General features: G+C 44.7%; 1 protein-coding gene across 1 annotated transcript in view; it reads right to left on the bottom strand.

Moving 5' to 3' along the window:
* PKHD1L1 (PKHD1 like 1) overlaps positions 1-14,868 on the bottom strand; it is a 513,959-nt gene that overhangs the window by 355,998 nt on the left and 143,093 nt on the right. The window contains exons 26-28 of the mRNA XM_078766275.1: positions 10,317-10,471; positions 2,566-2,688; positions 2,379-2,484 (exon numbers count right to left, since the gene is read on the bottom strand). Coding sequence (XP_078622401.1) covers positions 2,379-2,484; positions 2,566-2,688; positions 10,317-10,471 — 384 coding nt within the window. The remainder of the gene's footprint in view (positions 1-2,378; positions 2,485-2,565; positions 2,689-10,316; positions 10,472-14,868) is intronic.

The following is a 14,868-nucleotide window of genomic DNA, read 5'->3' as shown; positions in this document are numbered from 1 at the left end:
GAGACTGAACCTCTTCCAGTAACAGTCCATGGAAAGGTTTGATGCTCCTTCCAGGGTGACAGAATAAAAAATGGAAACTTTGCAGGATTGAAAGACATGATTGAAATTGAAATATTGAAAGACACATTTGACGTCAAGCCTTGACAGTACAAGGAAATGTTTTCCGATACATGCGGCATGAGATACATCTCAATTCTGTTCTACCTTTCATTTATTTTTACTGTCACGTGTGCTAATACTATTACCATGAACAAAAAAAGGAAATTTTTCTTCAAATTACCTTCATTATCTTAGGCGTCACACTAAAGTTGTCATGTACCTTCTGTTTTAAAACATAAATCGCTTTGTCGTTTCCACTCTTCAAATGGACCCAAAGACATCATCTCCCGTATCCTGAAGATCTGTTCTGCTGCTCTTGCACTTCATCTATCCATGCCATTCTCCCCCTATCATTTACCCTCAGTCATCTTCCATCTGCTTGAAAATCAGCCAACATCATAGCATTACATAAAAATGCAGAAAATGGATTGCTTCAACTACAGACCTATTAGCTTACGTCCAACCATCAGCAAGGTCAAGGAATCCATCGTCGCAGCTGTTGACAATGAATCATTCCTTTTCTCCAACAGCCTCATCTCAGATCATCAATTCGGATTCAGACCTGGTCACTCTACCTTGGACATGCTGCTTTGTCTCTCCCAAAAATGAATGAAGGGTCATCTCTCAATACCAGATATGAGGTCAGGTCGTCTCTGTGAACATATGTCGAGCTTTCGATACATTTTGGCATCCTGCTTTGCTCTCCAAACTGTCTGCCTAATGAATCCAAGGCTAACTCCACTCTTGGATTACTGATTTATTTTACACTCGGAGCTAACGTGTGGCTCTCAGCGGAACCCTTTCGTCTCTTCTCCATATCAAGGCTGGAGTACCCCGAGGCAATGTTCTAGGCTCCATCATCTCCATCAGATCGGATCTCACTGACTCTGGAAAATCCTCTTTTATCCCTTTCCTGGTGACTCCACTCTCTGCCGTGACATCCCTCACCCTTCTGACAGATAGGCAGCAACCTCTTCCCTCTCTTCAGACCATGACAATCACAAACTCGTCAAACACTTGGAACATATCTTTCAATCCTGAGAAATCCCACACTGTCTCCCTCTCCGAAAGGGCTGTTCCGCAAACCCTCCCATCTACTTTCTCAACAACCGTCTCTTTGAGGTTGAGTCAATCAAACTTTTAGGTTTCACTCTCAGCCATGATCTATCTCTCTTGGGCAAGCCACATTTCAAAGTTGACCTCCAAAGCCAGACGCCAACCAGGCATCCTCCATCGTGCAAAGTTCTTCCTTGGCACACCTGCGCTCCTATCAATCTAAAAAGCTTTCATCAGCAGCTTGATGGACTACTGCTCACCCCTCAGGACTGGCTCCCCTGCTTCACATCTTGCTCATCTTTACGCCGTGGAAACCAAGGCTTTCAAGATCACTGGAATCTCTCGCGATGACGCTGGGTCGATGGGCAGATCACTTCACCATTGACGACAGGTCAGTAGTCTCTCTGTCTTCTTCTGCCTCATTTCGGGTCTTGCACCCTCTGCCCTCTTCGTGCTCTGCCCCTCCCATGTAACACCAGGACGCACGCGGTCCACCAGCAACCCGCTTCTGGTGTAACTACCTAAATTCAGAACCACTGCTCACCTCCACCCATTTATTCCTCTCTTTTCCCACCTGTGGAACCAACTTCCACTGCACACTCTTCAATCTCGTTCTTCCCTCCAGGTCTTCAAGAAAGCTGTTCACCACTGTCTTGCGTCATCTCCCATCCAAAGCCATGATCTCTTCTGCACCCCTTAAACCACCCCCACTCCACCCAAAACTTTTGCTTATGTATCCATCTGATCCACCCCTTGTGTTCTCCCCTACCCCTCATCATTACCTGCATCCCTTGTTTGTCCGTCTCCATCTACCTTCTCCCTCCACCCTGGTATTGGTGTTTCCCCTCTCCTGTTCCCTTTGTTATGCTGTGCCCTGTTCTGTTCAGTATCCTAGCTCTCCCACGGGCCGAGACCATGTATACAAAAACCTCCTTTCTCCTAACTGCGCTCAGTTAATGGCCGAATTGTCCTCATCATTCTTTGCTGTTTCCCCTGTACTGAAACAAGATATTACTAATTGTATAACACAAATGTAACGGTATTCATCATGAGATGTAATCACTTTCATAACTCATATCAAAACTGCTCCCTTGGACTTGTGCTCGGATAATGATGCAATCAATGCAGGCAGTATGGTCTGAATGACCTTCTTCTATGTCAGCTTTCATACCCAACATAACATGTACGAGTACATCCATCAGCAAGGTGAGAATGCCACTTACCGGAGCTTGGGCTGGTGTAGCTGATGCGTGGAGTTTCGTTCTTTTGCCATGAGAAGCTACAATTCCCAACACACCGTGACGGGACCCCATTGATAAACACCTCCACCTACACATCATGCAACATATCAGTGTTCTGATATAACAAATACCTAAGTCATCGTGTTGCACAAGGCAAGGTATGCCGTACCTGTGGAGTGAAATGAGGAGTCCGCAGCAGGTCTCCCCGGATGTGCCTGATGAAGACTCCTCCGTCCTGATGGACATGGATTCTTGCATCAACACCTTGTCCTTGAAGACCAGAACCATTCACCTAAAGGGAAATCATCAAAACATGATGTGCAAAACAACTAAAGACATGAAATGATGTGCAAAATGGTTAACAACATAAGTGAATTTTACCAAATTGTTTAAATCTTCAGAGAAATATGAGTAATGTGATTTTCTGCAACTACAAACATTAAGGTTTCACAACATGGAGTGGAGAAAGAAAGGAATGGACAATTACATTACCAGGATAACAATCAAACACGATTCTTGTGAATTTAGATGGCAAGGAAGAGCATAGCAGAGAATATAGGTGGAGAGGGTTAGCAGGAAGTGGTCATGAATTGCTAACTTAAAAAACTAGAAATATCAAGGTGTGTGTGGAGTTTGAGCTGTGAGGACAATGGATCGACATCCATCTTGCCTCTGAGCTGTCTAGCTTGGAGTTAAAGCTCAGCCCAGCTGTAAACTGTCAACCTGGTGTTAAAACTGGGCATCCCGTCTGACAGCATTAGTTGGGGGATGTTAAATATCCCACCGTGTCCTTCTCAAATAGTAGGCGAGCTATTTCCGGCACCCTGGAAAATCACAAATTCCTACCCTAACCAGCAGAGGGCACTGCATCAGTGGCACAGCAATGCCCTCAGACACGGAGGCTACTCCATAGCCTTGTGCTGCATACAAATGAAGATCTTTTCTCACCTTTTCTTTTGCTGATGCATTGACCTCTCAATCAACTCTTCAACACACCCCAACATCTCATATTGCTTGGATTTAGACATTTGTCCAAACTTGCCATTTGTCTTATGAATCAGTGTAGTCTTGAGTTCAAGGAGATTGGAGGCAGACTAAACTGCCCAGTTTGTGCATTTGGCCAACTATCATGAACTGTGTGCTGTTAAAAACGACGTTTCCCACATCTCTGCACGAGATGGTATGGTGGCAATTGTGAAACTTTATAAAATACATGTTCCATTCATGAGAAAAAGATTCATAGCAACAAAATTTTAATGTTCTTAGTTTATGTTTCTGAAGGCTCTACACAGTCTGTGTGTTGCCATTTTTCTCGGAGATGGCTGAACGGATCTTCGTCAAACTTTCAGAGGTTCAACAGTGAGTGCCTGGGAGAGTTTTAGGCAAAAAAAAAAAAAAAAAAAAAAAAAACACCGAGACCTTTTTAAATTAATGACAGTTATATACGAGTACACATTCGCATAAATAAATAAAAAATGATCACCAGACATGTGAACACAAATAAATCAAACAATTCCGGAAGTGCACGAAGTTGGTAGTACAGCTTCTTCTTCTTCCTGAACAGCATCACACAACTCAGAAACGTGAGCCACATTCACAAACCAGCGTATATATGAACCCCCTTCCTCTCCTCCCCCCCTTCCCCCCTCGCTCCCCTCCCCCCCCCCCCCCCAACAACGCCCACCCCCCCCCCTTCCCTGTTTCCTTCCCTATGGAAATGTTTCCTATTTCCCTTCCCCCCCTTCCCTATGGAAATGTTTCCTATTTCCCTTCCCCCCTTTAGTCAGGTTTGTTATGTAATTTCGTTCTTTTTTTGTGGAGATTAGCAAAACTATACATTTTTGGAAAGCTGATAGCACCAGGAATCCGAAAAACCATGTTTCCATTTGCGCAAATTTTTCTTTGGCGGCCATATTGGATTTTCAAAATGGCCACCATCGGAAACCTATTTTTCGCGATATCTCAACATCCGAACCACCTAGAGTGCTGATTCCAACACCTATACCCACATTTTTGGGGATGAGGAATCACATGAAGCCATCTAAAATAATCTACACCTACCCTGGGATACCAGGTGGCAGCCTACAGCGGATTTTCAAGATGGCCACTTTCAGGAAACATGTTTTTTTCTGAATATGTATACCACATTGAGTGATGTTTCGCTACATTGTGGCACACGGATCATAATTATGAAACCACATCCCTCATATATCCTAAACAGGTGATTTATGTATTCAAGAGGTAAGTATATAGAGATGAGGCTATACAATCCATAATTATACATGTAATAATTACTTTTATTTGAACATAGAATATTTCCCATAGATGGAATTTTATCTTTGTCAACATTCATCAACATTTTGTCCTCATAGGTTTTCAAATGTCCTCATCACTGTCGTCAGAGCAGAGAACAGGTTGACAGTCATCGTCGTTTTCACATTCGGAGCTGCACAAACACAAGTCTGTGCATGCCAAGTCATTGGCACGGCACGAACACCGTCTCGATGAGCAGTCTCCTTTGCACTGACATCTGACCATCTCAAGTATTGCTTTCGGTGCTGGTGGTACATCTGTCATTAGTGGTTTCAATTCCCCATCGTTGTCCTTGAAGTAGCCATGTTGCTGTGGATCCAGGAACACTTGATGTGCGATAGTAGCCTGAGCCCATACCCTTGCCTGAAGATGTACACGATCAACATGCTGATTTAGAGCCCCTAGCGTTGGAGGTAACTTGTGACTTTCAGTCATGTGTTTACAGAAGAGGTACCAGCGCAACTCCGGAATGCTGTTGATACATATTCCCTTTGGTACGTACACTGCACATACAAATCTTGCCAAGTTGGACATCTGATCTGCGGTCACATCTGCAGCATCACCGAGCATTCTCATGGCCTGTATCACGTCACTATCGGCTCTGACGAAAGCTTCAAACCATGTTGTTTTGCCTATTCGCGAAAACCGTCCAGTATTGTCTGCTCCTGTGAATGTGTGGAATGCTGGCAATGCCTTGGCCTTTTCGACGCCAAGATTGTTCCAGATTGGTTGTACTTGCACAAGGCCCGACACAAGGGAGACAGCAGTGTTTTTGAGCAGAACATCATAGTTAGCTATGACCAAGACCAGGACATCCGTATCAGGAGAGAAGAAGGTAAGCTGTTCTGCATTGGGATTGCGGCGAGTTGCCAGCACTGCTTGGTGAATCATCAGAGTGTCTGCCTCCTCATGATTATTGTCTTCAAAATGCACGCCTTTGTTACTCTTGGCCTTTCCTGCTGCACATATAATTATCAGCTTGGAGGCATCTCTGTTGTACTCCAACGTTTTCTCAGCCAGATATTCTGCCAAATCTGACTTTGTCTGATCGTGTGACAAGAACCGCTTCATGGTGATGTGTTGGATCTTGGTATTGTCCTTCACTTGGTACTGGACTGGATTGTGCCCCCCTCGTCTTTTTTGTCTTGTGCTTTGCTTCAACGAATCGGCCTTGTAAGTATCAAACACGAGGATAACTTCGTCAAAATGTCTTGTCAGTGACATCAATCTGGTATTAAAGCTGACACTGAGATCTTCAACGGTTACTGTTGCAGCTGGTTTTGTCGACAATTTCTGTACAAGAACCATGGCGTCGACTACTGCTATTTTCATAGCTGCAGAGTTATGGACTTGAGCTTGAGGACTTGAGGTCGGAGCTAAGTCACCCGGAGCTAAGTCTCCATGTTTCACAAGGAGATGGATTAACTTTGACTTGTCAAGGCAAGGAAGCAGGTCACCGTTTGGTGCGAACAAGGCGCGAGGTGTAAGGGTGAATTCGTAGTTGCCTATTGCGTCTTTCTGGTCAACATCACGGCTTGATTTTGTCAATATCATCAGCCTTCCATACAAGTCTTTTGTTTCCTTCAAGTCGACTGACTTGTCCCTGAGCATGATCTTGGTCTTCTTCACACCAGACAAGTACATCGTGTTGTTTTCTTTTTTCACGGGTGCAAATAAGCTGACTGTTCCGTTGATTCTTTCGTCAACATACTCTTCGTACAAGTGTTGACCAATGTTGTCGATATTCAGGATTTGTGACGTGTGCTCCTCTGGGACATAGGCATGTGTGATCAAGTTGTATATGCTATTTCCTTCTGTGGTAAATGGATTGCCATGACTCATGATAGCAGCCTTGATCTTTTCAACCGCTGTATTGTTCAGATTCACTGCCCTCGGACTAAGTTCGTGGTGTTCTGTCACTTTGTCTGTTTTGGTGTCGAACTGATCTTTGAATTCTCTGGTCAGCCGTGACAATTCTGGAGAGGCCATAAAGAATCTCTGCCTTGCATTGGCATTATTGGAGATGCCTGGAAGTCCAGAATGAACCTTCATTGCTCTGTTTTCCTGTTCACAAGCGTGGTCTGCACCGATTGATACAAAGGGGATGCTAGATTTCGTTACTGAGATATTTCCATTCTCGAGTTCCCTGTATGTGGCCGGATGCGTCTTCCTCAGGTCATACATATCTGCTATGTATCGCGGCCAAAGACGTTTGTATTTGATACGATCCATGGAGAAAAATAGCTTGCTGAGTGCCTCACCAGATTCGAGGTGGAGTTTGAGATCTGCGTCCCGAGAAGCTTCCACAAAGAACAGAATTGTCTCCACTCGATGCAGGTAATTCATCAAGGACTTGAACATGGCTTTTTTGGATTGTTCTGTTTCCCAAGTCTTGAATATGTTCACAACATCAGCTGTAGTGATGACATTCAACAGTTTTGTGTTGGCTTCTTTCACACTTGTGGCTTTGGTGAACTTGTCCTTTTCTGAACATGCCTCGTCTATTTCTTCTGACATATCTGAGCAAACGGCTTTCAACTGTGGATAATCTTTGAAGAACAGGTCCAGCGCCATTTCATAAAGTGCTATATATGAATAAATATGAGCACGGAGAGTGCGTTTGTAATGCGAACATCTCAGGATCTGCCTTGTTGTTGAAGGTCCGTAGAGGTCGGCCTCTATCCACGCGTCATCAATACCTGAGTTCTCAATGGAAGTACCCAGGGCTCTCAAAGCAGCCATGACCACATGCAGCTCGCCAAGCCGAGGTACAACGGTACCTTTCAGGTCTGGCCTTGCATCCAGCAGCCTTATCACCTTTTCATAGAGGGCCATATCCCAGGAAATGACTGTAGGGTGGCTTGTACCAACAACTAAGTTCTTTAGCTGAGTTGTCTGAGAGATGACGGTCAGAAGAGTCGACCACTCGTGTGCTACTTCAGGTAGAAGGGGTAAGACTCCGACTTGTGTCAAACTGTGACTACCCGACAGCAATGAGTGGTATCCTGCCCAACCAGGTATATATGTGCTGTTTGATTTCTGCATTCTGGTGATCATAGAAGCAACCAACCATCCTAGATGTGTAAGGTGATACGCTGGTGATATACCATCCTTGCTGATGTGGAATGTGTCTGTTCTCTTTATGGTTTTCGGCACCGGCTTGTCACAATGAAGCATAGGAACCTGGTACGGGGTCACTGACAAACTGGTAGTGTCAGCTATGCTCAGTTGTGGCGCCAATGTTTCTCCTTGAGTGTCACGTTTTTGATAAACAGCAATGATTGTTCCATGGGTTGTCCCTTTGCCATCCACGCTGTCTTCAGCAAAGTCTGTGTTATCAGCTGCAAAAAAACACAAAAGTTCCCTTCTTCAAAAATGGAGGAACATAAAGTCCTTGGAACTTCAGGGTGTTTTCCACAATGGCATTTGCTAGGGCTGTTTCGAGGTGCATAACACGACTGTACGAGACACAGTAACCTTGAGAGCAGAGACTTTCCAGGAGTTTCTTGTTTCTTGTGTCATGGTGAACTGCCAAGGCTAATCCTAGAGACTGTGGAGTTTCTTGTGATTTGGTTGATCGGAAGGTCGCAGAATCAGTTTTGGGCCTATAGTTCACTTGCTTGTCAGATTTGAATCCACCCAATAGCATCTGACTAACAGCGAGTACTTCTCTGTTAACGTGAGTGGTTCGTTTTTCAGTTTCTAGTGTTTCTGTTGGCCCCACCATAACCCATCTGATCATTGCGTGGAGTGCTGCTGGAACATCATCTGTGCTGCTAGTGACCTGTATAGCATCGGATGAGTTTTCCTGTTGGTGGAAGTTCTTGATAATTCTGCGCAATGCCTTTGCTGCTTTATAGATAATATTCAGATCGTCTACTTCACTTTCTATCATGGCAGACTGAACCATATCGGATTCGCATGCATCTGGGGAGTAAAGAACAGAAGGTTTTCTCCTGTCCTTTTGCCTAACAGACGTTACGTGTGGTAGTTCTAGAAGAATTCTCTCCTTGAGCCAGTGTCTACTATATGCAGGGAAGTGGTGCGCCAATGCATCTGTGCCACCAAGCAAGTTGATGTATGTTGTTTCAATATGTGCCATGGATAAGTATTGTTTATTCTGAGTTTGACAGTCGACAAGGCTAATCAACTCAATCAAACGTGATGTTTGAAACGGATGACCTCTCTCTGTTGTTCCCTTGTTATCCTTGGTACGTAACACATGGAATACATTTGTTGTCCAACATGACTTGTGGTATTGAACATCGATTGCATGTGCATCAGTGGGTGAGATGGATGTGTTTAACCTAGTTTGCAGGGTGAGATTTCCAGACAGCTCCACAGCATCGTGTAATGCTTTCCCACCGTTTTCTGTTCTCAATGTGTACAATTTTTGCTCGTTATCTTCCTGGCAGAAAAAGCAATGTTCCTTAATGAATGGAGCTGTTGCAGAACGTGTAAACGGACTGGTGGTGGAAGTTGATGGTTCGTCCAGTTCTGTGCTTTTTCGCTTTTGTCCACGTTTTTTCTCTGTGTAGGAGCCGGCTGAAATGTGATATTGATGGCGGTCTTTGGCACGTTGTACCTTCTCTTTGTTGGTTGCATTTGAATAACAGATACGATGCCAAACTGCATTATTGAATTGCAGACTTTCACTTGTTTCATCCTTTAAGCGACTGTGAATTTTAACATATTTTCCATCATGGTAGGCTGCTCTATCATTAAGGGTTTGTAGCAAGTGTTCAAACGAGTCCGGTTTGGGCTGCTGGACAAGCGTTCCATATTTTGCTGAAGCGGTTTGACAAATTATGCAGTGCTGCCACTGTGTGGGCTGAGTCGTAACTTCACTCATCTTCTCTCAAGACCTGCAAATATATAAAACGACAACAGGTAAGTAATTGTGAGCTTCATGAGGTTTATTTTAAATGAACTATTAGGTCTGATATAATGACTTTCCATGTACATGAACTGAACATGTTGAAATGATTATTTTCATGTACATGAATTATGAAATGAAATGAAATGAGTAGATTATTTTAGATGGCTTCATGTGATTCCTCATCCCCAAAAATGTGGGTATAGGTGTTGGAATCAGCACTCTAGGTGGTTCGGATGTTGAGATATCGCGAAAAATAGGTTTCCGATGGTGGCCATTTTGAAAATCCAATATGGCCGCCAAAGAAAAATTTGCGCAAATGGAAACATGGTTTTTCGGATTCCTGGTGCTATAAGCTTTCCAAAAATGTATAGGTTTGCTAATCTCCACAAAAAAAGAACGAAATTATAAATCTGAACATAATGAACCTGACTACTTCCCCAAAACGGAGGGGCCTGTCAGAGCCACCCCCCCTCCATCCCCCAAAATATGTGCATGTAGTATATCTTTCCCATCCCTCTCCCCTCACCTTCCCGTCCCCTCCCCCGTCTCACTCCCCCTGCTCCCCTCCGGCAACACCGGGTACTCCTGCTAGTCTACAATTCAGATCACTCCACCTTCGATAATCTCATCCGTCCAGGGAATGACACTCCATTGCTTAAGAGTTACATTCCACACATACCATTAGTTTAAGCCAATGACAGTACTGTAGTTATACCTATTTGATATACCTGAAGTGCTGGATGATCTCCACCAGACTCTAACCACTTCACTTTCCATGTGTACCCGAAGCAAGTACCAGTCCTTTCGACCTGCACCCGCCCCAGCTTTGGCACTGCCTCCAGCTCTGTCTTCAAGTCATCAGCAGAAACATTCCATGGTAATCCTATAAGAGCAGATAAGACAAGAAATAAAAGTGGCATAATTCGTTTCTGTAATGAAGGGGAAAAACAAGTTAAACTTTTTCAGAACTGCTTCATTGCTACTCTCACGATTCTTCCTTTACGATCCTTTAAAATATTTTTTTAGCTGAGACCTCGCACATGTGAGTGAAAGCAGTGTGGTCAAAGACTAATGTGGTAGTAAATGAGTTGCTGTCACAAGTTAAATATGGGTAATTTTTTTCGAAAAATAAAATCCAGGGGTCTTTCAGTCTGAGAGTGATTGATGTGCAGAAGGGTCTCCCAGGAAAGGTAGTGCTGTGGATGGGGTGAATAGGTTTTAATGGCATTTGGATAGCTACCTAGATGCATTGGAGATAGAGGGGTATGAGGATTTTGGCTTGTGTGGATGGGTAACGATTCTGGGGTTTGGTGTAGTGCATAGCGCAGGTATAATGGGCCGAAGTCCTTCTCCTGCACCAAAACTCCTGCTGTGTGTATCCTTGAGGGTGTACCTCTTCTTCTTCATCTTGCACAACAGAGCTAAACATTACACAATGCCTTTTCCTTTTCCCATAAACCTTTCACCGCCTCTTCCTCACCCAACCCCCACCTTCCCCCCCCCCCCCCCCCCCCCACATCCCATTTTTTGTTAGGCTGTAACACTAGACCAGACAACCTCTCTCAAAACTTACTTATCCAAAACACTATCCCCCTTCTGTGCCATTATCAAATTGGTAGATTGTCGTTTTGATAACTTTCTAATTTATTTTTTATGTCGTATTTTGTATTCCTTTGGATTTGGTTCTCGTATTAAAATGATATTGTAGCGGTTACCGCTGGATGCACAGAATCGCCTTGCACCGGCCAGAACATGGCCAGACGCGCCTCTCCCGGGCATGCCCGGACTCACTGTTCCCGGGCACGCCCGAACCTCCCGGGCACGCCCGGTCTCGTCTTTCCCAGGCATGCCCGCTCTCGCCTTTCCAGGGCTCGCCCAGAGCGTCCGGGCATGCCCGCTATCGCCTTTCCAGGGCTCGCCCAGAGCGTCCGGGCATGCCCGCTCTCGCCTTTCCAGTGCTCGTCCAGAGCGCCCGGGCACGCCCAGCCTCGACTTGCCAGGCCGCAGCCAAACACGCCCGGGCAGGTCCAGACTCGCCTTTCCAAGGCTCGCCCTTGACACCCGGGCATGCCCGGTATAGCTTTTGCCGGGCAAACGTCCCGACATAAATGTGTATATATATTGCTGCCCGATAAACGGGCTTTTGTCAGAATACCTGAGCTGTTTTGTTTCAATAAAGCAACTCGGACGAATTCCGTCTTTGGTCGCGTCAATTCTTTCGACTCGCGTTGGAGCGCAGCTCCTTCAATATCTAATTTAATGTAGATAATAACTGCAATCGAAACAACATGGTGTAGCGACCCATGGGTCCCCCAAGCGAGACCTGCATCAGAATCTCCTTGCTCCAGCCGGTGACGTCACCGGCGGGGAATCACGGCGCCAGAGTGGCTGGTCACGTGACCACCAAAGCGTGCCGAGCATGCGGGTATAATCAGCTACACCTGTTGATCACGTGACCACCGAAGCACGCCTCGCCTGAGAGGCGTGGCTTTCGGTTTCGGTTTCTGGTTGTGCTTTATAAGGCAGCCCGATAAACGGGCTTTTCAGAGTTTTCAGTGTTCCCGAGTTGGTTTTACGAATAAATATCTTCTCGGACGAGTTTGTGCCTTGCCATCCTTTTGTCCGTATCATGCTGGAGCCCGGACTCCTTCAATGGATGCCTTGTAACTACTTGTCGATCTAATTCAATTATGGGAGGGGAGTTGAAGATCAAAGGGGGACACAAACGCTCAGACAAGCTTGATGCTAACCTATCCCTTGATACCCCACAAAATAGATATGTCTTTTTCCGATTTACAAAGTTGGTAATTTTGTGATTAAAAGTGGAAATCTTCTTCTTCTTCACGATTCGCCATGAGGTCACAACAGGAAGTCGACCGCCAAATCCGTACTGTCTACAGGTTACATCGTGTTACAATTTAACTCAAATGGCGAATTCTTTTTGAGTTTCTACAAATATGCCAGGTCGATGCATCCTTGGTGGTTGCAGTAATACAAACCGAGATGGTTTCATGCTACACCGATGGCTGAAAGATCCGAGGGTTGCCAGAAATTGGACGAGTTATTTCCGAAATACCTGCGTGTGGATCGAGCCTCAAAATTTTCACCTTTGTGCTCAGAACATTTTACAGAGCACTGTTGTGAAACAACAGAAATGGGTATATCTTGTGGTTATCTGCCACCATACGCATTACGCCCCATGATTAAGTAGAAGAAACAGCCATTTGTAACACTGTAAACTGGAACATCATCTCTACCGAACTACCAGCTTATGGACATGGGCGATTTGAGCAGTGAATCAAACACCTGTGTTGGCCTGGTGGTGACCGATCTCACCTTGCCAACAACCTTCCCTCCCCCCCCCCCCCCCCCCCCCCTCCATTGGAGTGGGACATTGGCACGGCATGGATATGGCAAACGAACACGAGGGTGGCACACGATACAGCACGAACACAATGGTGGGACACAACACAGCACAACCTCAGATACAAGTAGCGTCCCTTGAAAGTATGAACCGGGAAGGTCCTGTAACATACAGGACACCGAGTCATCCTGCTACGGTGGGACAAAGCATTCGTCACCCCTTTGGTCGGCGGTGTCCTCAACTATTTCTCGGACATGCATTTACCGGTGTTCTTCAAACTTAGCAAACAGATCACAAATGATGGCTTACATAATTATTTTCCAGATCAGAACCAAGATGGCCGACTGGCGGCCATTTTGTTACCTCAAGGTGACCCCAACCATTTCTTGAACATGCATGGTACATTTTGTACAAACTTCACACAAGCACAGCACATGATGGCATATACGTGCACCTCGCTTTATTTTGCGATCTGATCATAGGTGGCCCACTGTTACACTGGCGGCCATTTTAGTTGTAAAAAAAAACCTGATGTTGAACATGTCCTTAACCATTTATCGGACATGCATTTACCGATCTTGCTCAAATTTGGCACACCGAAAATGAATCATGGGTTACATATGGACGTCGTTTTTTTGCGAGATCAGATTCAAGATGGCTGACTGGTGGCCATTTTGTTGCCTAAACGTGTCCTCAACCATTTCTTGACATGCATGGACCGATTTTGTTCAAACTTGGTACAAAGACAGTACACGAGAGGATACATATGCAGAAGATTTTGTTTTGTAATCCGACCAAAGATGGCCGACTGACGGCATTTAACTCCGTACAGCAAAATTACTAAAACCATGGGGGCTATGACATTTTATGTCTTTTTTCTTCTTGTTTTAACAGAGCACCAATCATTCTTGTATACATGACTTATGAATTATTGTGAAACTATTGTGGAACTATTGTGGAATTGTGCATCAGTCGATATTCTGAACTCTTTTCATGACATGTACACATGACTTAACTACTGTGGAACTATCAAACAATTGTGCGTATCAGTCCATATTCGGAACTCTTTTCACTCCATGTATACTTATCAACTATTGTGGAAATATTGAAGAAATGAGGAATCAACAAGCCATGAACCTCACTCGGCTAAACAGCGGGGCAACCACCCTCACCCACCCTCCCTTAATGGGACCCCTTGCAATCTCCCGGGGTGCCCCGTGGTTAGGATAGGACCGCCCCTGCTGATAATTGCACTCTTTCAATAATAAATACTGTTCAAGAAAAAACCAAGTGTTTGCGGTGGTCCATGGTAATGCCCTGTCGAGATCACACCTTCCCTTTGTACCTGTCTTCTACCATACCTAATTTGGCCTTGACCTTTCCACAATCCCTCTCACCTCCCACACACCCACCCCACCCCACCCAGTCATAAATCACACCTCCCAAATAGACTCCTCAAAGGTCCAGCTTTTTAATCGACAAAAATACCCATGATCTTTATAATCTTCCAAAACAATCCGTCCATGAAACCCATATCTGAAGTCCACCCACATCTATTCCATTTTATCCTTTTGAAAAGTACAATAATTATCTGTAGTTTTTTAAACACAATGATGATGTTTTACTTTTGTGAAAAAAACCACATCCTTTTCTAGATATTTTAAATAATGATGTAATGCAACATTGAGATATAACTCCCAAGTTTGCTGCAGGTTCTTGATCTACACATATCAATCTTGTTCCGATTAGTTATTTAGAACAATGACAATGCCATCTGATCATCATCGTCATTGTTTGTGTAGAGCATGTCGCTGCCGCCTAGCATCAGTTCTCTAAAAGGATGTGAAAGTGCTGCTGATGCAGTGTCCCCCAGGAGGCAAGAGCAGGATTTTAGAATTCAGCCAGATTGCTGGAGA

Source organism: Myxine glutinosa, chromosome 12 (genome assembly GCF_964187855.1).
Source record: "Myxine glutinosa chromosome 12, kmMyxGlut1.1, whole genome shotgun sequence".
NCBI lineage: Eukaryota > Metazoa > Chordata > Myxini > Myxiniformes > Myxinidae > Myxine > Myxine glutinosa.
This window is presented reverse-complemented; position numbering and strand designations above follow the sequence as displayed.